This window comes from Schistosoma mansoni, chromosome 4 (assembly GCF_000237925.1).
Source record: "Schistosoma mansoni strain Puerto Rico chromosome 4, complete genome".
Lineage (NCBI taxonomy): Eukaryota > Metazoa > Platyhelminthes > Trematoda > Strigeidida > Schistosomatidae > Schistosoma > Schistosoma mansoni.
Genome location: NC_031498.1, coordinates 8,386,839 through 8,412,150, shown reverse-complemented (window position 1 = coordinate 8,412,150; position 25,312 = coordinate 8,386,839). Strand labels below are relative to the sequence as shown.

Below are 25,312 nucleotides of genomic sequence, written 5' to 3'. Positions count from 1 at the left end.
ACTAACATTTTTACTGCACAGTTCAAAAATGAAATGACCAATTCTATTGTATTCAGTCCCCAAACCATGCAAACCACCATGGTCGCGTGAATTTTTGTCCAACAAATTTCAGCCTCAGTAAATAGTCTTATTTTTGCTGACTGCTGAATGTTCTTGATGTTAAATTAACTACCCGCCAAATCAACTATTGGTCTTATAATCTTTTTTTCCGTAATTTTAGATATATAGTTCATCCTTTGGATGAAGTGTTATGTGGAAAATAAAAGACATTATTCTATTTCCTATTTTCGGGGTTCATCTTATTATCAGTGGACTGAGAAATGATCGCTTTTCTACAATGTGTCACCATGGTATGATAAATCACTCCGAAGTTGTAACTCATGTTATGTCTTCTAATGTGCAAAAACTTATTCGTCGCAATGCGCAAACGGAATTAAGAATTCATACGCATTATGATAGGTCCATTAAATCTCTCAAAAATTTCCAGGATATTAAGGTAAGTTTTGCCTAACTGACGTATCCCTTCTTAGAAAAATATAATTGAAGTAGCAATTAATTTTTGGGAAGATGCTCTACTGTTACGTCAGTCTCACGCCATGCCCAATAGACTGACACTTGACAGGTAAGTATGAGCGATTTAATCGCTTAGTGTTTCCAGAGTTTGTGTTGATGGTGCTACAAAGTTGATGACTTTTGATAATAAACTCTTGATATTTTGTACCGACGGTTGTGTGGAATGGACAAAATGTGGACCTATAAACGTTCCAGTGTCACATTTAAATGTAAAAAGCCTTTTTTTATCTATTGAAAACTTTCCTTTGTTTTTATTAGCAGTGTAGGTTTATCTACAATGGAACCCCAATGATTTCAGGTCACAAGGGAGAAGGTATATACCGTGCCAACTTCATACTATATATTTCATCGCTTAGAACACACAGATGTAATACTGCTAAAGTCCTGGGTTACGCTGCACACTGCCAGCTTGAGGCTAATACTGATCGGTAGATTAACTTTTTTATAAAAATATAATCTTGTTTTAATCGGAATTCTGGATGTTTTGACCACTCATCTTGTGTCGCTTTTTACAGCATCCAATTTTCTCTATACAGTCTTAATATCTACTGTACTGTGTTTAGAGGAGTGTGTGTAAATTATTTGTTGGAAAACTCAGATAGTTCTTCAACGTTTTTTGACTTCTATTTTCATTAACACATAAGCTAGTGTTCTTTTAGTATCAAAATATTCATAAATTAACCATGTGATCAAGTATGAACTAGTATCGTCAGATGCACTTCTATTCAGTCCGTTAATAATTATCCGATGGTACCCCGATTCTTCCATACATAGACTGACTAAGGTTCAGTAATATAACAGCCTGTGTGACTAACTTGTATAGTTCATGACTGTGGTGCCAAATGATGTGGGTTTGAATATCAATGCTGATATACGTTTTCTTGGATTTTCGAATTCACTGTCGAGATAGACCCCAGGAAGTACTGAAAAAACTGTAGAGGCTTGTTACTTTTCAATTCTATGAATCGAAGTCAAAATATAAGGTACTATTGCTTCTTTTCACTTGATTTGTTTTAGCTAAAACTCACTTTATAGTAGATAGAATTGGTTTACTGCCAAGGTCAATACCCTCATTTTAGTCATGGCCTGACTTCCAGTTAGTGTACAAACGTTTTACTTAATTAATTAACATAACTCATTAACTGTGTGCAAGTTCGTCTACTTGAGTTCAATTCACATGCTTTATGTCATATCAACAGAAAATCTGTGATCTATTTGTTGGTAGCTAAATGCTTTAACTACAAAGTCACCGCTCCACTAATAAATTATGTACTGACCAAACTACTAAAACAGTCGATTCATGTCCAAATATTTTATTTCTACTTGCTTTTATACCGCATTTAATGAGAAATTCCGAGCATAGGAGGTTTCATGTTATCCACTTGTTCAGTTGTAACTAGTTTAATCTTAGACTGGAATGTCTTAAAAGCCGAGTGAACAATATCTACTAACCATTAAATGTACTGAGAATAAGCTCTAAATTAGTCTGCAGAAAGGCTGTTTTTTCTTTTCAATTTTTCGTTATTTTGTTTCTTCTTTTAGTCCTATGGCTGGCTACATCAATTTCTGTCCTGATACACTAAGTAATGAATATAACGACAAAACGCGTTCACTGTTTGTTGCTACCCATGAAATATTGCATTCACTAGTAAGCGATCGTTCATTATTGTGTAAATGGATTTTAGCTATTTCATGAGGCTTGATAGTGGTTAAAGTCATAAACAGTTTGTCTCCGATTCTAAATGTATAAGTCTAACCTTAAACCACTAGGCTTCTGAGATTCAGTAGAAACAGATAAACGAAATCTTCAAAATATCTTTCCGCCACTGAAGTTAGTCATTATCACAGAAACACATTTATCTTCATTTAGGAGGTATGTGTTACTCAGATTCTCAAGTTAGATTATGAGCACTAATTAGTTACATTACAATCCGAATTTTTAATCCATCTATATTAAAAGTTAGTACATTCATTCAACATTACATGTTAGTATGAGTCTCATTAGTATGACTGACTGCTTGTCATCACTTTTATGTGGAACAATATGAATAAATCCTGTAATCCCATTTTAACAATAATATAAGTGCTTTAAGGATGACAATGTTTTATGACTTTTTTAGTGGAGTAGTTTACTCATGAAGCAATCACTGTTCTTCTGGAAAGCATCATCAGCATAAGCTTCAAATGGAAGTACGCTTTTCGACTTTACTTATGATCGACACTGTTCTGTCTGTCTTGATTGGTTGTTATCAAACCTCGTCTTGTTACTATTCATATGTTTATTTATATTACTTTCCTCATTTACTTGATTTTTAACCTTGCTGGACTTCAATTTTTATACCTTTTTGTAGGGATTCTCTACAAGTTTGTTTGCATTCTACAGAGATAAGCAAAATCGACCATTAACACCACGTGATCCAATAACATTTAAACCTGCGCTAGGCTGGTATTCAGGAAAGAATGGGTATGTTATTGCTTTGTTAAAATCTAATCTCTCGTTCTGTTTCTCAATATTTCTGTTGAAAATGTGTATACATTTGTCAGTGTTAATAATAATAAACTTCTTGTTTTTCTAACACAATACTTACTCTAAAACAAATGAGGAGGTTTATGAAGGCCACGTATCCATAGTTTTATCGTTTATCAATATCTCATAAATATCTAAATCCAAATAACTAGGGTAGTTAGTTATGTCGCTTTCAACTAAACATAAAAATGTCAATCAGCAATTTTCATAGTTTTTAGCAACAAAGAATCGATGGACAAATACTTACTCGGAATTTACAATTTTTTCAGTAAATAACAGCATAAATACCCACTCATCTAAGCATTTGATCAGTGGACTAAATAAAATGTAAGTTTTCTCATGAGTTTGCGTTTTTATAAAGCTGCGCTTCGAGAGTTTTAATGTAAAAGAATATATATGGGGTCATGGATAAAATTATTGTCGTAAGTCGGATTGTCTCTCAAATCTAATCGCTATTTTTAAGTATGAACCCTAATCTGTCAATCAAACAATCTCCCGCTTGCGGGATCTTAGATGCTCACTGCTGAGGAGTCCCATACTATTATTATTATTAGCTTTATTCAATATTATATTTTTGGTACAATATAGAATTTTCAGCACAAAATATTTCAACAAATTTCCGTTTCTCACTTTTTCGTCGATCCTGACGATAAGTATTGAGTGATCACCAGTTAGAAGTTAACCGTCCAATAAATTGACATCTAAATAATGTACCTTCTTTTCTCTGTATATTGCCAGCAACCACGATATCTCTGATTAGACCTTTTGTAACTTGTACAACGAAAAGTTGTACACTTTTCAGAAACACACCTGAGTAGGTTATGCGATTAATATCCATGATGTATTAAAACAAACAAAATAATTTGTTGAAATATCTAGATGGCAGGAACAGGTAGCGCAGATGTTCAAGCAGATCGTCATATCATCAACTAACGAAACGACCGTCCAGAGCTTCCAGGTTTTTAATGGGGGTCTAGCTTAGATCGACTCGTGTCTTGAACTGTGAAAGTCTCCAATATTCCAAATAATGGTCAGCCTGTGATCCACATCATCTAATTCAACTTGTGGCACATCGGAAAGCACTGAACTGACCATACAACTAGTTTGATAAAGTATCCACCGTTGTATATCTTTCATTCATATATCATTGGTTGAAGTGTAGCTGAACTTTGATTAGCAAACTGAAATTGATTTACTAAGTTCTGGAAGTAAATAAGCTCATTTTACAAATACTTAAATATTGATATCTTAAGTTTCTCAGCATATTTTGTATTTGGTCGGGAGTAGAACTTGGAATATTTAATTTATCTTTGAGTTTCGTTAATAACATTGATCCTTCTTGAAGATTATTAATATTTCAACTGTTAATCGAGTCCAGAACTCTTTTTTTTCAAATGTTTATAAATTATACAGTAACCATTTTTAACAACTAACACTAATATCATTAGTTGGTTTGTAAATACAGTAGATTTACTTGTTGAAAAAGAATGAAATCACTATTCCATCGTTGACCCAAACATACTTGTTTACTTTATCATTGACTATTTACTCTAATGACGACTAATCCTCCACTAGCTGTATATTTTAAAAGTGGCAACTAATTACAAAACATAATCGTAATTGTGGTCCCTGTTTTTTTAAACAAGTGATTTCATTAATGTTTATTAATTTGTCTTTTATTTGAATGAAGAAAAAAAACAAAATTAGCGACTCAATAGTAATATAATTTAAAATAATTGATTAGTTCATCTTTTATAAATAATAAACAAATAGTCATCTTTAAAATAAAAATAAAATTAATCAAAAAAACTTAAAAAATGATTTCATTTAAGCAAAGATGGATAGTGGCTAGCAGTGGAATCCAGGACGCGCGTTTCGTCCTATTTGGGACTCGTCAGCTATATGTACCTGCATCTCAGAGTTGATGTTCACTCTGGAACTCGAACCCAGTACAGAGCATCAACTCTGAGATGCAGGTACATCCAGATGACGAGTCCTAAATAGGACGAAACGTGTGTCAAACTGGATTCCACTGCTAGCCACTATCCATCTTTGCTTACAATGCTTATGAATTAAGGCTATATCGAGGCAATACGCACAGTATGCACATATGCCAATTAGAGACTGACCAGTTGCAGTCCTAACACATCGATGGGAAGATTCAAGCAAACAATACTAAATGAATTTGATTTCATTTAATTTACAAAAAATTGGGCTTAGAAACCAAGAAAATGAGTAATGGTCAACTATTACAATAATCCTGTTTTTATTGTGTTTTTTTAAATAAACACATTGTTTTCTTTACTTGCAATCTAACTATCCCTAAATCAACTATTTTCAAGTTAACTAGCAATAAATAGTTCATGTTTGTTACATTAAAATTTTATAATATTAACAAAAGTCTGCCTACATACAAAGTAAATCCTAAAAACCTTTTTTTGTCAACTCCTTTTCATCATTTTAAAAGGTAGATTGTAGGTAATAATTAGATTTACTCTGGTTAAGGCTTTTTGTTAAGAAATCTTTTCTTTCTATACTTCACTAGTCCATTCATTTCGGCATGATAGATTTAAGTCCTAAATAATTAGCTTATTTGATCTTGATTTGTCCTATAATACAATGTTGATATACTTGTTTATGGGTAAGAGTGAAATGGTTGTCTAGTAAATAGTTCAAGTTAATGTTGAACTAATTTTGCTGTTCATTATCATGCTATTTTTTTTTGAATTTTAAACGAATATTCTGGAAAACATTGTAAGGACTGTCACATTCTATCTTACAAGCTATAATACCCATTCATTTTAAGTCATAATATTAAATATATTTTCATGGAAAGGAAAACATATCAGAATGATGAATTATTATTTTTCAATGTATGTCTCTATATATGAAAATCAAAAGTTGAAATTTTAACAAGTCACTTAATCAAAGGAAATATTCAACTCGACAACAATAAATGTTTTATTCTGTCAATCATAATTGTATATTCTTTTCTTATATTCTCAGTCAAGTATACCAATGGAGTGACAATGTGGTTCGAACGGTTAATCGTACTTGGTTAAGTGCTTTTGGAACTTTTCAAAAATTAGCGCACATTGTGGTTTTACCGACTGTTGTAGTAAGTAAATTATATTTTAATCATACTTTTGAGTATTGTTTTCAATGTTTCAAAATATAAAAATCGTTGACTTCGGTATATATTTAGGTGGTTCTGTGGAGTTTTAGCATAACTAAAAAGTAACTTTCACCATTAAGCTACATTAACTAATAAACATCCAAAAACCAGGTAACATTAAACTCAGTAGTATAACATGTGGTAATTATGCCAAACGAAAAAAGAATTCCGTCACTAGTACTGCGAAATTCCCTCATGATGGATCAACCTGAAATTTAATTTTAGTGTATCTGTTATCAACATTTAAAAATATGAAGTAATTTTACTTGGAGTTGCGATTCATTATAAAACAAAAACTAGAAGTATATAATAACTCATATAGACATCGGCTTTTAGTAAGAGTTGTCTGAGAAACAGTTGTTTTCTCTGACTACATTAATTTGGATGCTGGAATATAGTGTTTGAAGATGTTACCTTAACAACCCCAGATTTGTCGAGGAATAGAAAATATATTCTATTTTCTTCTAGTCTCGATCTCTTCTCTTTGGTGAGTTTTGGTGTTTACTTATCTCCTATCTTTGTGATGTTGAGAAGTGTGACAACTCAAAATCTATGCACTGTGGTGCTGCTGTCTTGCATTCTCTACAGGGCTAAAGTTTAATGCTCTTTCGAAAGGCTTTTAGGAATCTTATTATATGTCATGTTATCAACTCCCTCATGTTAGTCATACTGACCAAAAGATAATGACATACAAACTCAATGTCCAACTTAGCATTTTCAGAGGTAACATCATTATAACCCATATATTAAGCCTCCTGAGGTAGGATGTTAAATTTGTAATTTCATAGAACGAAAGTAAAAATCCATATCTGGTCACAATTTAGGTTTTATTTAGGTCTCTGAAATGTATGATTTGATAGCTAAGCTTCAATTGTTATGTTTAGAAAGATCGTCAGTATTCTTTTCAAATGGAAGGCATAATTTTAGTATTTTCCCACAAACGTAAAGTCTGTTTTGATAACAGTTTTGACAACAGTTTGCTTTCGCAAGTTTTGTCATGTTCTTGTGTCATTGCCTAGTAATGTTTCATATTTTAGTGTGAAATAACCGCATATCTTCACCAACTTCTAATGTTTGATACAAGTGTTTGTTGATTTTAATGAAAGCTGTATTGTAAAGTCCTTAATATAAGTTGTTATTTTTTCCTCTTCAAAGTGGGAGTCTACATACAAGTAAACATTATTGTATTGGATGTTCAAGAAGTACTATATGGAGTTATATCACCATTAAGTCTTATTAAATGATTGATTTTTCTAATTTATTTACTGCAAACAATTATTTTTTTTATTTTAAGGAGAAGTCTGATATCATTATGTGTTTGGGAGGAAATTTTCACAAACTCTTATCACTCAAATACATCGTTTATTTGTGTATAATTTTTCTCTTTAATGTCCCTGTTAATACTAAATTATTAAAATATTCTTATGATAAATAATCAAATAAACGGAAGGGGTTTTGTGGAGATTTCAGTATTTTCGTAGTTGAAATCATGAGTCAGTTGAAGCTAGACTACCATGGAGAACCTGGAAGCACTGAACGGCCGTTTCGTCCTATTGTGGGACTCCTCAAAAGTGCTTCTCACTAGAACTCCAGGAAATATCTCTTGAAGTCAGCCACTAGTGACCAGTGGAGTTCAACCACGTCTGTCGTGAGATATCAACTCACTAGAGACAATGGGTGAATGGTTGATCAACGTCATGGATTGGTTGAAGTTAGACGGTAACACCAACGGATGCCGGCTCAGTAATCTAGTGGTTAAGCGCTCTGGCGCGAGATTGATAGGTCCTGTGTTCGAATCTCGCGAGGCGGGATCGTGGATGCGCACTGTTGAGGAGTCCCACAACAGAACGAGAAACAGCCGTTCAGTGCTTCCAGGTTTTCCATGATGGTCTAGCTTCAATTGACTCATGACTTCAACTATATATAATATGTATTAGTTTAGGTGATCCCGTTGTTCACATTTCTATTGGATTTTGTTTAGACTTAGTCACATTCTATCTGTTCTATATAAAGGATTACTTTTATTAATTCATGTTATTTTTATTGATCTTGGCTCCCCTGATACACCAATCATTTTGTCATCATATTGTATTTTTAACGGTTTATGTTATCATAACCACTGCTGACTTATTACAATTAGTTACCCAATCCACTCTATGTTTGATTAGTAATTCATAAGTTGAGTTAATTATATTTTCTCATAGTTCATATAAATATTATTGTTTACTTGAATAGAGAGTATTGGTAATCTAAACGAAAAACAATATTATTCATTTGAAAGTCCTGTATTCATAACTAATCATATCATTGTGTTATATCTATGATGACCAAAACCATAAATAATTTTTTATGTTATCACCCCAAATAAAAATTGATCAGTGAACCCAGTATGTTAACAAAACTGTCGTAAGTGCTTGATATCACAAAACTGAAATGGCTTGACAGATTAATATGCTCTCCGGATTACTCCGATCTAATGGGGAAAAGCCTATTCCCTATTCTAATTAAATAAACATTTAACCTCATTTACATGTAATGCTGACTGATATCTACATGATACCAGCTGAAGTGAATTACGGGGCAGTCTTCAGATTTGAACTGGAGTCCTGTGATTTGTTTGTCTGGTTTTCTACCAATTGTTCTTTGAGATCCAATCATTAAACAAACCTTTATTTTACCAAGAGCTGTGATTGAAAAAGTATTCCTGATCGTTTTAAAATGCTAACGACCATCCTTCCATGCAACTTAATTTTACAAATTGGATTACCATTATGCTCTGAATTTACATATGAAAACTATGCATATATAATCAAAGAGTAGTTCTCCCAGTACATAAAAGCATAATTCCTATATAACATTATTTTACGTTTTGAATCCAGATGTCCACTTCAGTGGAAAGATGAGTAAGCTTTTAAACTGAGTCTCTTGAGGGTACTTGTTGCAAAATGTTGTACAATATATTTTATTTGTATACATACATAATAATTTACTCCAATAGTACAACAAAATAATCACTATGATCTTCTTAAACACCTCCTCTTGTTTTATGCTACTATAAAACGGTTGTAGTATTTGTATCTTAGCGTTCTTATTTATGGATCATAATTTTCGTCATATAATGTGCAAACATGTTCTTAAATTCTCCCCATGATCATACAAACTTCGTCAGCGGAGTCAGATAAGAGTAAAACTTATTTGGAGTGATTTAGTAATCAGTCAATCTATATACTAAGTAGATATGAAAACAGATTACCTAATTTTTTTCTGTACCCGTTTCTCTCTCAAAAAATCACTAATATTAACCTATGTAGCATTATTGTATCTACTAACCCAACCAAACGACTGAAGAGTTCTATGTTTTATCACAATACTTCTAAAGTAGGTCATTTCTCACTTTTTAAGGTTTACTTTTGTAAACACTTTCCTTCCCGTTGATTGTTAGAATCCTTTTCGGAGGTATTATTAGCCGTATGAATCTTATATTTTCCTGTTAAAGAACAGATCGTATTTTCCTTCCAACAACTGTATTAACCAAATTTTGGTGTTAGTCAGTAAAATTAGTTCTCAGTTATACATATTATTTTATAACAATCGTACATCATCAATTAAACCTGCTTGAAAATCAAACTTCACTCTCATGTGTGAGTTTTAGTAAATTATCAAACTTTTGACTCATTATATTGTTCAGATTGAATAAAGGGACTTCATTTTTGAAACTTATCTTTGTTAAAGTCCATATGATTTTTCTGATAACAGACCAAAAAACCAAAACAAACCTGAGTTAGTATATCACAGTTCCAGTTGGTATTTGATCAATACTGTTGACATGCGTTCTTTTTAAATGTCATTTATAATAAACCGACTCACTATTGGTCTGGCTTTACTACATAACACGTACAATCAACCAATCAGATTTAGTAAGGCTTTCTCAATCAGATTACTATCAGAAAGTCAACCTAATCAATATCATAATCAGTCACGTCGTGTATCTTCGTTTGTCTACAAATGAATTCCATATCAGTACGTTGCTAAATAAATAAAGCTCACTAAAAAAAAACAATTTGTCTATCAAGAAATTTAACTGTTATTTAGAAAAAAAGCAGCGATTCATATTCTTCGCCTGAGACTACATTGGTAGTTAGTGTATTGATAATAATTTTGAAATGGTGTTTGTTTGATGATAAGTAATTGTGATTAAAAGTGTGTTCTGAAAATTTGCCAAGTCTGAATCGTCATAATCTGCTTTCTACGTAGTTTCGCCATATTACATTTTAAAGATAAACGTGTGTATGTATTACATTAATATCATATTATCATACTTTTTAATGGTGACTCTCAGTTATGCATTTAGGAATCTGTTGAAAACATGAATCTGTTCACTGTTTGTGAAGATATTTTGAGGCCTGTTAAATTCAATGAGGAGTCAAGGCAGAAAAGAGATAACGTGACTTTATTTTTTATAGAATTGTACGGTAAGGTTTTAGATTTGACAAAAATATCTTCTGTTTCTAGCTTTCATAGTATAAGAAATTTACTGATTTAGAAAGTTCTCTATCTTTAGATTAGTATTCTTGTGATGCTTCTTCATTGCAATTATTACATGCAAATGAAATATGTTGTATTAGTGGAACAAATGCAACATCGCGTTTGTCTATATCTCATTTCATGACATTCATCATTGTTTATTCAAGTAAAACTGTTTAGCTAATTAAAGTACCGACTAGTCTTTTATGAGAGTGAGGTAGTCACTGTATGTTAAAAAAAGAAATTTATGTAAAATAATTAAGAATGCGATAACATACAAGTCTCTGTTTTATATTCCTCCTAGAATTTCGATATCATTTTATCAATAATCATTGTGCTATATTTCATGACTTATTCTCATTTCTGGATACTGTATTACTATTTAGCCTATGTTTCTTTAAATCTCTAAATTATCTCGTTCACGTATCATATGAAAAGCTGTAACAACAGTTGTGGTTTTTCTGACATTCATCATCTTTGCATGATATTTGTATTTGCTGTTAGCCTCTCTGAGCGTATTACTGAATTAATTAAGCTGTCAGTCAACTAACATTTTCCAATTATTTACTTCCCATTTGAATTGAATTTCACAATTTTTACTTGTTTATTTTTACTAAAATTTATTTCTGTTAAGTCGGATAGATACTTTGTCCATAATTAATTCAATCTTTAACTATTTCACTGACTAATGTAAGTCTAAATATCTAAGGAAATTCGGATTTCCCAATGGTCACAAATATCCCTTACTGTTGGGTTGTCAAACTCCGCCTGTAGCTCTTCTAGAGTTACTGCCGGTCCCAAGCCCGGATAAAGGAGTAGCGTTTGGCATGGGGTTAGCGACCACATCCCGTAGAAAAAAAAACATTTAAACTCTGCCCTGGGAGTTGAAGGAAAAACTATGACGCCTCATGATGAAAGCCGAGATTCTTCGGAAGTCATGAGGCCGATGCACCTTCTAACAACCAGAGCAACACTCTTTATAGGTACATGGAACGTCCGAACAATGTGAGAGACCAGGAAGACCAGTCAAATAGCAATGGAAATGAGGAGATACAAACTGGAAGTACTTGGAATCAGAGAAACCCATTGGATACAAGCTGGACAGCAAAGGCTAGATACGGGAGAGATCCCGCTGTATTCCGGTCACGGAGGGGAAAATGCTCCACACAATCAGGGATTTGTTCTGATACTGTCCATAGAAGCATGAAATGCACTTGTAGGATGAGAATCTCACGGATCCAGAATCATCAAAGTATCATTCAAAACAAAGAAGGAGGAGATCACAATGAATGTTATCTAATGTTATGAACCCTCCAATGATAGCAATGACGGCGATAAAAATCAGTTCTATGAGAAGCTGCAATCAATCGTAGTGAAGTGCCCAAGAAAGGACTGCACCATCCTGATGGGAGATCTAAATACTAAAGTCGGAGTAAACAACACAGGATATTAAGATATAATTGGACGACATGGACTGGGAGAGAGAAATGAAAATGGGGAGAGATTTGCAAACCTAAGTGCATTCAACAAATTGGTTATAGGTGGTACAATATTTCCACACAAACGTATACACAAAACTACATGGGTCTCGCCGGACCACACCACAGAGAACCAGATAGATCATATTTGTATTAACAAAAAATTCCGAAGGACAATGGAAGATGTGAGAACGCGGAGAGGAGCTGACATAGCTTCAGATCACCACCTGGTCGTGGCCAAGATGAGATTGAAGCTAAAGAAACACTGGACAACTGGAGAAACAGCATTACAAAGGTTCAACGCAGCCGTCCTTCGAGATGCTAGCAAACTCAACGAATTCAAGATAACTCAACAACAGATTCCAAGCTCTACAGGATCTATTGAAAGAAGAAGCTACCATGGAGGACAACTGGAAAGGGGTCAAAGAAGCACTAACTTCGACGTGTCAGGAGGTTCTTGGTCCTAATAAGCATCATCATAAGGAATGGATATCTATGGGAACCCTGGACAAGATTCAAGAAAGGAAGAACAAGAAAACAGCAATTAGCAACAGTCGAATACAAGCAGAGAAAGTCAGAGCACAAGTAGACAAGGAAGTGAAGAAAAGCATTAGAGCGGACAAGCAGAAATACATGGGAGAACTAGCAGCGACGGTGGAAAAAGCTGCAAGAGAAGGGAATATGAAACATCTATGTGATACAACGAAGAAACTGGCAGGGAGATATAGCAAACCAGAGAGACCAGTCAAGGACAAAGAAGGAAAGACAATCACGGAGATTCCTTTCTATTTCCGTTTCTGTTTTCTTCAAGTCTATGTTTTTAGTCTTCTGCTGCCAGGCATTCCACTTCTGACTGATGTTACATACTACTTATGTCTGTCGACATAGGTAGCTTACACCTCACAATTAACTCTAGTATATATATAAATATGTAAGTTGACAAAATAAATCTTTTCATAATTATGCCTTATAGCGTATCGCCAGATCATTCTACAACTGTCCAAGTCTTGATGGTGTCGAGTTAGAAGATGAGGACGGTGCAGGAGTGTACTTAACACATTGGGAGAAACGCCTTTTAGAGGTACGTTTTACTAATAAATCTATCTATTAAAAAATGATAATCAATAAGTTCATAATATTTAGCACAACATAAAGTCGTAGTACTTATAATTTATACAGTATCCTAATTTAAGAATGAATAGTTAAAATGTTGTAGAGAACTAAAGGATTTTCTTGTAAATGCAACTAGGGATGAGAATTAAGCCTGAACACTAACTTATTGTTTGGACATGTTTAGAATATCGTACAATTAAGCATCTTCGGCCGATGCATATAGCTGATTGACTAATTTCTATAATTGCACCTTATCAAAACTTGATCACGTGTTACAGGCGATAAATTTCACGTCAGTCGTATTCCAAACGATAAGATCATTGCTTGTCGTATCAGTATCCATAATTGAAGATTTATCCTTTCAATGAAACTAAACTATTACGTTATTCTTCAACAGATAACCATCAAGTCTTCGTGATGGATTTTTTCTCTTGTGATCGATTATTAAATCTCCCAGCATATTTTAAAGTAATTTTCAAAAATCATAGTAGTACCTGTTTTGTTCGTATCTCCATAGCTTGTCCTTTATGGTTTATGTCATAAATACTAAGTTACTTATAAGTAGTTACATTTTAATCTCTAAATTTTCAAACATTTTTTTAAAAGAATGATTTGATGACGGCAACATACACAAATTCTTTTCAAATTTCACCGATTACTCTGGCAATGATGGAGGATACCGGGTAAGCTCCTTAAGTTCAAGTGGCTCTAAACCCTTTGTATTCTGAATTTATATCCCCAAGATTTGGTTACTTTTTCTCCCCTTAATAAAATGTTTAAATCTCAGAGCTTTTCAGATAATTATGTGATGATCGGTTAAAATTAACCTTCAATTCCTAGATCCTATTCGGATTTTTCAGTGCTCATTGTGTTATATATAAATGTTTAACGTTATAGTAGTTTATTTGAAAGTCCGCTATTAACAGTTAATGGTAAAGACATGATGTGATTAACAGGATAATTTAGTTTTTTTGGTTAACATAACCACTAAGAAATTTTCAAAAAACAACACAATTACTTTATGATTACGCTCTTGGTTGTAGAGATAGATTGTCGAACTGGTAATATTCAAAAGTAATTTTTATGCATTAAGTTTCAGAATCTTAAAATTCACTCATCATAATCTGGTTTTCACGTTATTGAAAAAACATCTGTCTAGTTGAAGGTTGATAATAATATCTGTTTACTAATAAATTCATTGCTAATGATAGATTTGTTTGACTAATATCATAAAAGTTATCGATAAACTTATTTGCACGTATAGACTGTATAATGATTAAGCCTGGTGACTGCAAACAAACTCTTTCAACGGAATAGTACTATTAAATAGTTAAAACTAGAATTGAACGTCAACAGTTTGTTTACCAAATAGGTTTTCAAAATTCCTAATTTATGACAGTGAATCATATTTTTCACATTAATTTCAATGATTGGTGAAAGAAGAAGAATTTTGTGTGGGTTTTTAATATTCTAACAAATTCGTTCGCAGTTTTCTGTAGTTTCTTAATGTTTTCAGATACTACATTTTCAAAGTATTTGTTTAGTTTTCGGCAGACTGTTTATCAATCAACGAATGACAGAGATTAACTGTTATGATTTACCATTAGTTGTGCTATTTTTGATCTTTTTAACTGTGGGTTGGTTGGCTTTCGTATAACTGTTAGTGGAATTTTTCACTTGAATTCTTTCAACTTTTATAGTAAGTAATCAACATTCTCATCACTCCAAGACCTTCTGAAGGAGAGGCTTAAGAAACCTTTATTTTTTACATTCATATTTAGTTTTGTAATAGAAGCAATTTACAGTCTATTTACAATTTCGATATTATTCTTCATTTAAGCTGGTACATCTCAAACTATGCATTATCTCAGTCTTTCAGTTGGGGTAGAGGTCGAGGGTGTACCTTTGCTACTGGCAGTTGTCTAGAATACATGCTAGAACAAAGTCGTGGGTAAGTAATTTCACGTAAAACTTTTGCTGTTCAATATTTACACTAATGTTAAATGTTTACAGGTTACTGGATTCTACATTTGATTAATTTGAGAATAGTTAACATAAACGTTCGAAATAACTCAATGATTATTGACGACTTACTTTGGAGATCTGTACAGATCAGTGGGAATCATTGAGCTCGAAGATGGTATGAAGATGCTTGCTGACAACACAATAGTCCATTATCGAATTGTAAACTCTTTGACTTAATTGAGAACCCTACCAAAAGATACTGATTTTCATCCTTGTTGAGGTCTCGGTTGTGCATTACAGGAGAAGTATTAAATTAAGTCAGGACGTTCGGACAATGTGCCTTTTTTAAGTCGTTCTTCGGTGATTAGAAACCACGACTAAATTAGTTATTAGTTATTAATGAAGTCAGTCCATTATACATTTTGACTTAGAAATAAAAATTACAAAATTAAAGCTCTTACCTAAGAACTGATTTGTATAATGGAAAAAAATGCAATGAATATCAATCTGATAATAAACTGTAGCATAGATCTTCATATATGGTTCGATTACGTAATTCAGCTTGATAAATCCCCTAAACAAGAAAGCTTTGAGGAAACACCTTAGTGCTCCACATAGAATTTAAGATATTCATTGGGTAGACTCAATGGAATTACTATAGCACAGGGACGTCTTCAGTAGCAAAATAAGCTTTTTTGAATAGTTTGTGTTATCCTGTACATATGTTTGATAGATCTGATAAGCAGAATATTTTCTGCTAGATTTATTGATAGGGCGAACAGAGAATGATAACCTTTTACGTTGGAACTGTAATGAAACTTTCACGGCACAGTTTTAAAAGGTTCACTGTTAGTGAATTATACAAAATATTCAGAGTTTTTATAACCAAATCACTTCTGATACGAACTTGTCGGAAAATTTTGGAATAAGATATTGAACATGAAATTCCTTTTAAAACAGATTTACAGTTCTAAATAGCTTTTACCTAAGTGTATTTTGAAGCAAATAGTTTGTATGACACTGTGAATTTCTAGTTTTCATAACTACAATGGATAGCGTATTATGTTTTCATTTATTTTTTAGTATGTCAATTAAGGTAGTTAACTTTCATAAGTTATTATATTAGAATATGGATATCTCACAATCACTGCTAATTATGTAAATTTTTTCGTTCATATTTCGTAGATTACACAATAGTTTAACATGTAGATTAAACAGAAGGTAAACTATCTTCGTTTACAAACCAACATCTGGGTATTAATTAACGTAATATGTTTTATTTTCTTTTTTATAGTGGTCATCCAATTGCACCATTTTGTCAACAGTTAACTTCAAGCTATCAAAATAAAAATAATGGATTACAGGTTAGCTGTACACCTGGTAAAGAAAGTTATGGATTTTGTAATCTAATTGAATATTCCAAACCATTGCCTTCTGAATATGTATATTTCATTAACACAAATTTCTCGACTGTTACATTGAATTCTAAAATCAATCTAGGTACTGGAAACTTAACTAATCGATATCCTTTGGTTAAATTAGGAGGAAAAATAGCTTTGGCTAATTACTGTCCATATCATCAGGTTTGTTAATTAAATTATTTTATTTTATTATACTGTTAATAGAATCACTCACTTAAAGAATATTATGTAATTGTCAACGTGTGAGAGTTAAACATTGAATAGAGCGATGGGGTTTGAAGCGAACGGTATTGGGTTCGAGTCCCAGAGTGAACATCAACTCTGAGATGCAGGTATATCCGGCTGACGAGTCCCAAATAGGACGAAACGCGCGTCAAACTGGATTCCACTGCTAGCCACTATCCATCTTTGCTTACGATGCTTATGAATTAAGGCTATATCGAGGCAATACGCACATTATGCACATATGCCAATTAGAGACCGACCAGGTGCAGTCCTAAACATCAATGGAAAGATTCAAACAAAACAATACTAAGTGAATTTTACTTGCGCCTGTTCCCCCTCGTGGAGGAACACAGGCTACACACCAGTATTCTCTATCTAAACTTGTCCTGGGCAATCCCTTCTAGTCAACATTCATCCTTTTCATATCTGCTTCTATTTCCCGACGTAATGTGTTATTTGGCCTTCCTCTTCTCCACTTCCCTTCCGGATTCAAAGTTAGGGCTTGCCTCGTAATGCAGTTTGGTGGTTTCCTCAATGTATGTCCGATCCATCTGCAGCTCCTCTAGAGTTACTGCCGGTCCCAAGCCCAGGTAAAAAAGAGGAGGGTTGGGCATGGGGTTAGCAACCCCATCCCGCAGAAAACTAACTCGCTAAAAAAACGCTAACCAGAAAAAATAATTCAAACCATAATAGTAAAACATAGTCTAGATTTATGACATAGACATATTCAAACTTATTCTGATTTTGACTGGACTAAATATTTTGTCTTGTTCTTTTATACTATTTAAAATTATATTTATTCGGTTATTCATTTGTTTACTTTGAAAAAATTGGCTTATATTAAGTCACGAAACATCAAAAATTCGAATTTCTACTCATTGTAAGATATTACAAATGTATTATGATCTTCTTATCCTCATCGAAATGAGAATTCATATGTTTTGTTTTTTAGTTTGTTTCTATACAGTTTTTAAGTGAAACATTCTTTCCACAAATGCCTAGATGGATCTATTTTGTTAGAATTATTCTTTTACATATCACTTTTATTAGATTTTATATAATATAATAATTTCTATTCATTCTTATATAAACTCGTTTTTTTTTATAGGAAATTGAATGGGAAGATGATGTAGGAAAATCAATTGCTAATACTCATTGTCATGTATCAACTAATTTAAAAGGTAACTTAAATCAAATGTTTGTTTACATTTACATTTTATTAACTTTTGATAAAATTTATACCATGGTAATTAATCGATCAAATTCAGTATTATTATCATCATTCACTTGAATGTCTGCAAGTTGTGTATTTTAAATTATATACCAATCAAATTATTTTCCATTGAATAGTTCATATGCTCACTAGCGACTGGCTCCATGAGGTATTTCCTGGAGTTCTAGTGAGAAGCAGTAACCAGTGGAGTTCAACTAGGTCTGTTGTGATATAGGAACTCACTGAAGACAATTGGTGAATAGTTGCTCAATGTCGTGGATTGGTTGATGTTAGACATTAGTACCGTTGGATGCCCGCTCAGTGGTCTAGTGGTTAAGTGCTCTGGCGCGAGACTAGTAGGTCCTAGGTTGGAATCTTGGGAGGCCGGATCGTGGATACGCACTGCTGAGGAGTCCCACAATAGGACGAAACGGCCGTCCAGTGCTTCTAGGTTTTCCATGGTGGTCTAGCTTCAATTGACTCATGATTTCAACTGTGAAAATACTAAATTCTCCACAAAACCCCCTCTGATCTATAATCATATGCTCACTAGTGACTGACTTCAAGAGATATTTCCTTGAGTTCTAGTGACTCACCGAAGTCAATTTTATATTGTGTCACTTATAAGTAGCTCATTACGATTCATATTTACAAGGTACTTGAAAATATATAATCATAATATTTACCTTCAAATAATTGCTAAATATTTGGTGTTAATCATCAAACTAAATTTCTACGTCAGTATGAATTCATTCAAAGTCGTTTATAACAATTTCGGCTTTTCATTTCACTCATAGACCTAGATTACCTTACAAACGATTGTTGGAGATTCACTATTCATTTGTTTCATTTTATTTTACAGATCCACATCACAATTTTAAACTTGAACGATTTGGTATGGATTCTGTTTGTGTAGAGCATAGTCCCAACTGGCATTTAATAAATGGTGATTCATTATTTGTTCCGCCAGTGGAAGGAGCTGGATGTTACACAGTATGATTTGAACTACTTTTTTAATGATTATATTTATCGTGCTTAATCTTCTGAACACTGTAGAACAGCAGAAGACTTCGTTTTCAGTTTTACCCTCATTCATTCAATATATTAGATCATTTTGTAACTATTCATTATTGAAGTGAAGTGCATTTGTGCACATTTATTTGTTTGATATATCTTACTGCAATATTATGATAATCATTTTCCTATTTTATCTGATGAGTCACACTGGTGAGGAGTATGTCTAAAATGTTGTAAAACGTCATACATTTTTCGTAATCTATGGATTTTCTAGCTAATTAGAATGATACGTTTTCCATATTCTATAAAAGTATTCATGTGAAGCCTAATAATTATTCTCTACCAAAATTATTGGTTGCCATTAAAAATGTATTATAAATATACATATCCATTATCTTCTTCGAAATCTACCGTAAATATAATTTATTTAAACTGTTCACAGAGTTAGTATGAAAACGGAACACTGAAATCGTTCTGAGATCACTCCATACCAATTCTTTCTTGTTTAATCACTTCGATCTTCTTTACAGGCTTTCATAATTCTTATTTAGCTTACTCTTTGTCTGTCATATTTTACATTAAGTTGTATTCTTATTTAGACAGTATTTTTGATTAATTTTTCTATTTCTGAGAACAATGACCACTTTTTTATCGTATCTATGATTAATAAGATTCCATTTTTGTTTAGTTTTTATCTAAATTACTAGACAATTTTCAGCTTTTAATGCAAACTGATGACAGTTGTGGAGTTATTTCAAGCTCAAGGATACAGTAAACTTTCCCACCGTATTCTAGGACTGCTAAGCACTCATAATAATCTCATAGAAGTTAATTATGGTCAGTTTGTTGATAAGCTGAAGACCATTAAAAGTAGTGGTTAATAAATGTAGGAGAGAATGTGTATGTGTTTGGTTAGTAGATTTTTATAATTTGTTAGTAAGTTTGAAAAAGTTATAACCATAGTCATTCTTTCAAAAATATTTTTATAGTTTACGAATACATGTTGCCTTCTTTTAAATATTTAAGTATATATCCTAAATGAAGACTCACGAACACTTTTAAAACCAGAGTTCCTTATTATCTATCTTACAAACGTTATCATCAGTTATTCGTATAATTTTTCTCGAAAAATTTCAGTTCCGATGTTCAATGAGTGAAGGTGGTTTGATCTTAGAACTTGCTGGAGGTATGTCGATTCCTTGTGAAGTGCCAGGAGAAATTGGTGAAATTAACGCTTGTTTAACAAAACAAAGTCTTACTGTGAAAGGAAAACTTGTATGTCCTGATTGCAGATTACTGTGTCCAGTAAGTAAGAAATAAGGTCTTTTGAATTTATTTATTTCACCTTATCATCTATATATATATGGGAATAAAAGTTGTAAACAATAATGGCATACTTCTACTCCAGTAGCTGAATTTTCTTAAAGCCGTGTTCTACAGAAGTGGAAATGAAATGCATGTTTAAGTTGACATGCTAGACGTGACTGATTCTCTGTGTCAGAATTTGTACGCAATATGGTCAAGCTTATACAGCTTAACACCACTAAAGTAATCCTCTTTAGCTAAAAGAATTTCCTCCACTATCTTACTGTACTAAATATTGAGATTTTCTTCTATCATTATGTATCTGTATGAGAAAGTGAAGATAATTTTTCTCATTGTGTTTGATTTTATTTCTTTAAAATATATATTCTAGTTATCAGAGTGTCCGAAAATCTATTCTATTCCACAAAACAATGTAACATATCTCAGATCAAACTACTCCAACGACCATTCATCTTCGTTTTTGTATGAAACCAATATGTTTATACCTAAATCACATACTATACAGTATTCTCAGTTAATTGTTAATGAAACTGAGTCTATTGATGAAAATCCATTGTATATTGTTAAGAATTCTAAAAAGACTAAAGGTATTGTAATACAACAAGCTATTTTACCCGGTGCATGTTTGGTCAATATCGCTTACTCATCTGCTTCCTTAACTTTTCTAATATCCATATACTTTGTAGTGTTTTTTCAATTATTCTGTTTATAAAATGCCTTATTCTTTATACGCACACAAAAATGTTTCCTATCAGTCGGAATTCATACTTCATTTTGTTATGCTTATAATGTTTGCTTTTTTTCACATGACAAGATCCTAATTGACATTTTTTTCCAAATAAAATTAGTAAAAAGAAACAACATGCATTTTCTATTTTAAAACATTCAAGAATACTTGTTTACAGTTTTTTTTTTTGCAAATATATTTAAGGGACACTATAGCAATTGTTAGTAAGAAGTACTTTTCACTGTCATTTAACCGAATTGATCAGTCCTTATTCTAAATGATTGGCGACAGCCATCGCTGATCCTTACATTGAGATTTCTAGTTATGAATACTCATATAGAAAATATTTCGGCAGTGCTGGATAAGTTCATACTGTATCTAAACCAGTTAAATGGACCATTGGCAGATATTATAGTTATTCATTCCAGTTTTGCGTTGGATTTCAATTTCCATTTATCAAGTAGAAAAATGAATATCTACAGTCAGGATTTATAGGCCCACGCTAGTAGTATCGGAATATAGTGCGCTATAGTGTCTGTAGATTATAATAGCATGTCACTGCAATGTATATATATCATTTCAATCCATTTTTAGGCAGGCACAAACAGAGATAAAAAGGAAATAATAATCAAATAGACTGGAGAATTCAATCTGTTTTGACTAGAATTTAGGGTCCTATCATAGTAAGTGATGAAATAAAGAGGATAGAAGCGATGCAAGTAAATCGAGACTTTGTAACCATTAGTGTAGTCGCTGATACGGTGTCAGTAAAGTAGCCCTAGTGGCTAAATATTTACAAAATCAAATTTTAACAAAATGTTCAAACAAACGATAAAGGAAATTCAATCTAAATTACCAAAATGAGTTTCATAACCTTCTTTTAGTGACGAGTGAATTCACTGATTATTATTGAATAAAATTAAACACTTGTAGTGCCGCGATTCGTTAATTGTTTACTTCGATAACCGTTATGATTCTAATCTTAACGGTGCGTAAAATCAGAAGACAAAGGATAGCAGCGACTACAGTTTATTGTCAAATAACTCAGGTCAGAAAGCTAACAACACCTGAGCGAATATGAACGAGCGAGTGAGCGGCAAGCGAGAGAGCGAGTGAACGGCAAGCGAGAGAGCGAGTGAACAGGCGAATAAGCGAATGAAACGAACGAGGAGCAAGCGAGCGAATAGCAAGCAATTACATAGGCAATTTATAGTCACATTTAATAAGGGCACAACAAAGCAAAACAAAGGCTGATAATAGTATTTGCGTGCGTACATATATGGGGAGGAGTATGAGTCATCGAATGATATTTAAGTAGTCAACATTTCGGATAGAGCGTCATGTGCTCTAGTGGTATAGCAGTGCAAAGAATATGCAAATTGTTACTATCCAAATAACGATGTCTGTTAAGTAAGTTATAAAAAGGGCTTAACCAAAATTGGCTATAATCGAAATTGATTGTAGGATGGTTGCTATACACTTAATTGTAAACTAATTTCAAATGTAAAAAGCTGCTGAGGATCCTATACCTCATGTTATCCATATTTTACTAAACCGATATATAACTTGACAATAGCTAAATATTGTGACACTTATCAGCATTACACAGTGTTTATCCAATATACAGTAAAGTAACCGAAGGTGAAAATATAAATCAATAAACACAGTTATAATTGTTTAAACATATCATGGTTTACAAGATACTTCAAGGTTTCGAGTATAACTTCATGTCACATCATTAACTTGAACAACTGCTGAATTTCTAACTGGTCTGAAACAGCTATCCAATATTATCTAGTTTTCAATTACTATCCAGTTAATATTAATCTATCATGAAATTACCTTTTAGATAAGTGACTAATTTGAATATGTAACACATACTCATAAATCCTTGTCATTAGCAATTATTTTACTCACTTTTTTAATATCATATATACCAATTTCTATTTAGATATAAATAGTCAAGACAGAAATTCGATGAATTGTTTAGTATATTAGTTGATATTTGTATATAATTTACAATGCATCTCCTCACGATGCTCTACTGCTTTGTGGATCAGATCTTTAGGTCACAGGCTCCGGGTGTGGCCCCCTAAGAAAACCACCTGCTTCGGTATGGGCTCCCGGGCAGCATTACAGCCCCTTTGTAACAATATTTATGTGTTTAAATAAATAAATAATAAATACAATGAAAGGCTTTTCTCGAAAAGACAAATAATAGGATTAAAATAATATTTAATTTTTCACATCATTAGTTATATTAGTTGTATCTGATTCTTATACTTGTTTAATTAAGTAAGAATATATCCTAGTTCTTAATAACATCTAATTCGTTGTGTTAAGCTTGGTTGTTCTTTTATTTATTTTTTTTCATATATTTTAAGTAGATTTGTTTACTTTTTTCTTAACATTACTTACTTATGCCTGTTACCCCTCGTGGAGGAACACAGGCCGCACACCAGCATTCTCCATCCAACTCTGTCCTGGGCAATCCTTTCCAGTTTTTTTCCAGTCAACATTCATCCTTTTTCATATCTGCTTCTATTTGACAGTGTATTGTGTTCTTTGACCTTCCTCTTTTCCGCTTCCCTCCCGGATTCCAAGTTAGTGCTTGCCTTGTGATGCAGGTTGTTGATCTCCTTAATGTATATCCTATCCACTTCCAACGTCTTTTCCTAATTTCCTCTTCACCTGGAAGCTGGTTTGTCCTCTCCCATAAAACGCTGTTGCTAATAGTATCCGGTTTTCTTAACATAGAAGTATTAAATATTGTATATATATTAGAACAAGAATAGATCACATGACACAAGAGAATAAATTTTTTCATTGTTTTTTTTGTTTTATCAATATGATAAAAATGAAGAAATAATTCTACTAGTTCACACCTGTCCAAATGTATAAATTAAATGACCGGGGGGAGGGGTGGAGGAGGAAGATATTCAATTCTGTTTACTAATGAACTGATTAATTACATTTTATAATTATGTTTGTTTTTTCTCTCTCTCTCTACTTTTCGTATTCAATACAAAATTAATACTGGAAAGCAGAAATAACTGTACTAATATATTTTTTTTTATTAAAAAAAAGAAAAAAAACAACAACAATAGTACACTATAAAATAAGGGTTAATAAAGTTCATATCTTGACTTTATTTTATTTTCTAATCTGTAAAGAATTCTTATCAGAGACAGGGAATGTAAAAAAAACAAAAAAGAGAAAAAAAAAGGAATATTCACAAAGATGTTGACAAATAATTATTGAATGAACATGTGGTTAATATTAAGTTCTAAATTCTTTTCTAAAAAGAAAAAAAAATAAATTTTTATCATAATTTTATAAGTTTACTGATAGAATATATATATATATATATGGTATATGGTATATGGTATATCATTTTCATCGGTCATTATGTATATATATATATGATATATATAAGGGTTTTGTTTTTATTGAAATATATTATCCCATTTAATTGGAATAATTATAACAGTAGTATATAAGATAATAATTACATCTTTTTTAAAAAAATTGTGTTCAAACATGTTTACAACATTGATGGGGGGATTCTTTTTTGTTCTCTTTTTTTTTCTTCTTTTAAATTGACTCAAATCTAATATGTATATTATAGAATATTCTATTTAAATTAACTCTATAAAACCAATCATAAAATAGATTATAGAAAAGCATCAGTACTTAGAAACATAATATAATTAGAAGGATAGCAAGATAGAGAAGTAATATGATACAATGAGTATACAAACATTTCTGTTTGACATTTAGACTATTCACTTGTTTCATATATTTCGGTTGATATGTATATATAAATATGGAAAAGTGAGTATATTTAATTCATAAAATAATTGAGTATAATTATAGTCTAATTTCAATGAGAATTATAAATAAATGGAATGAATATATCTACACACACATATATATATACACACATACATACATATAGACAATTGAACATACGTAAATTATCTTTGATTTACTAAAGCTTTAAATATCCATATTATTATAATAATAAG

General features: G+C 32.2%; 1 protein-coding gene across 1 annotated transcript; it reads left to right on the top strand.

Annotated features, from left to right (window-relative positions):
* Nucleotides 1-352: 352 nt before the first annotated feature.
* Nucleotides 353-21,143, top strand: Smp_127030 (invadolysin (M08 family); the record flags this gene model as incomplete). Its single annotated transcript, XM_018796716.1, is given in 13 exon segments — nucleotides 353-496; nucleotides 531-622; nucleotides 659-836; nucleotides 841-1,002; nucleotides 2,925-3,139; nucleotides 13,262-13,358; nucleotides 13,997-14,073; nucleotides 15,231-15,341; nucleotides 16,650-16,938; nucleotides 18,110-18,182; nucleotides 19,077-19,207; nucleotides 20,369-20,536; nucleotides 20,928-21,143. Coding segments are annotated over 13 exon segments (1,953 nt in total), but the record flags the coding sequence as incomplete, so codon positions are not given.
* Between the last annotated feature and the right edge of the window lie 4,169 nt (nucleotides 21,144-25,312).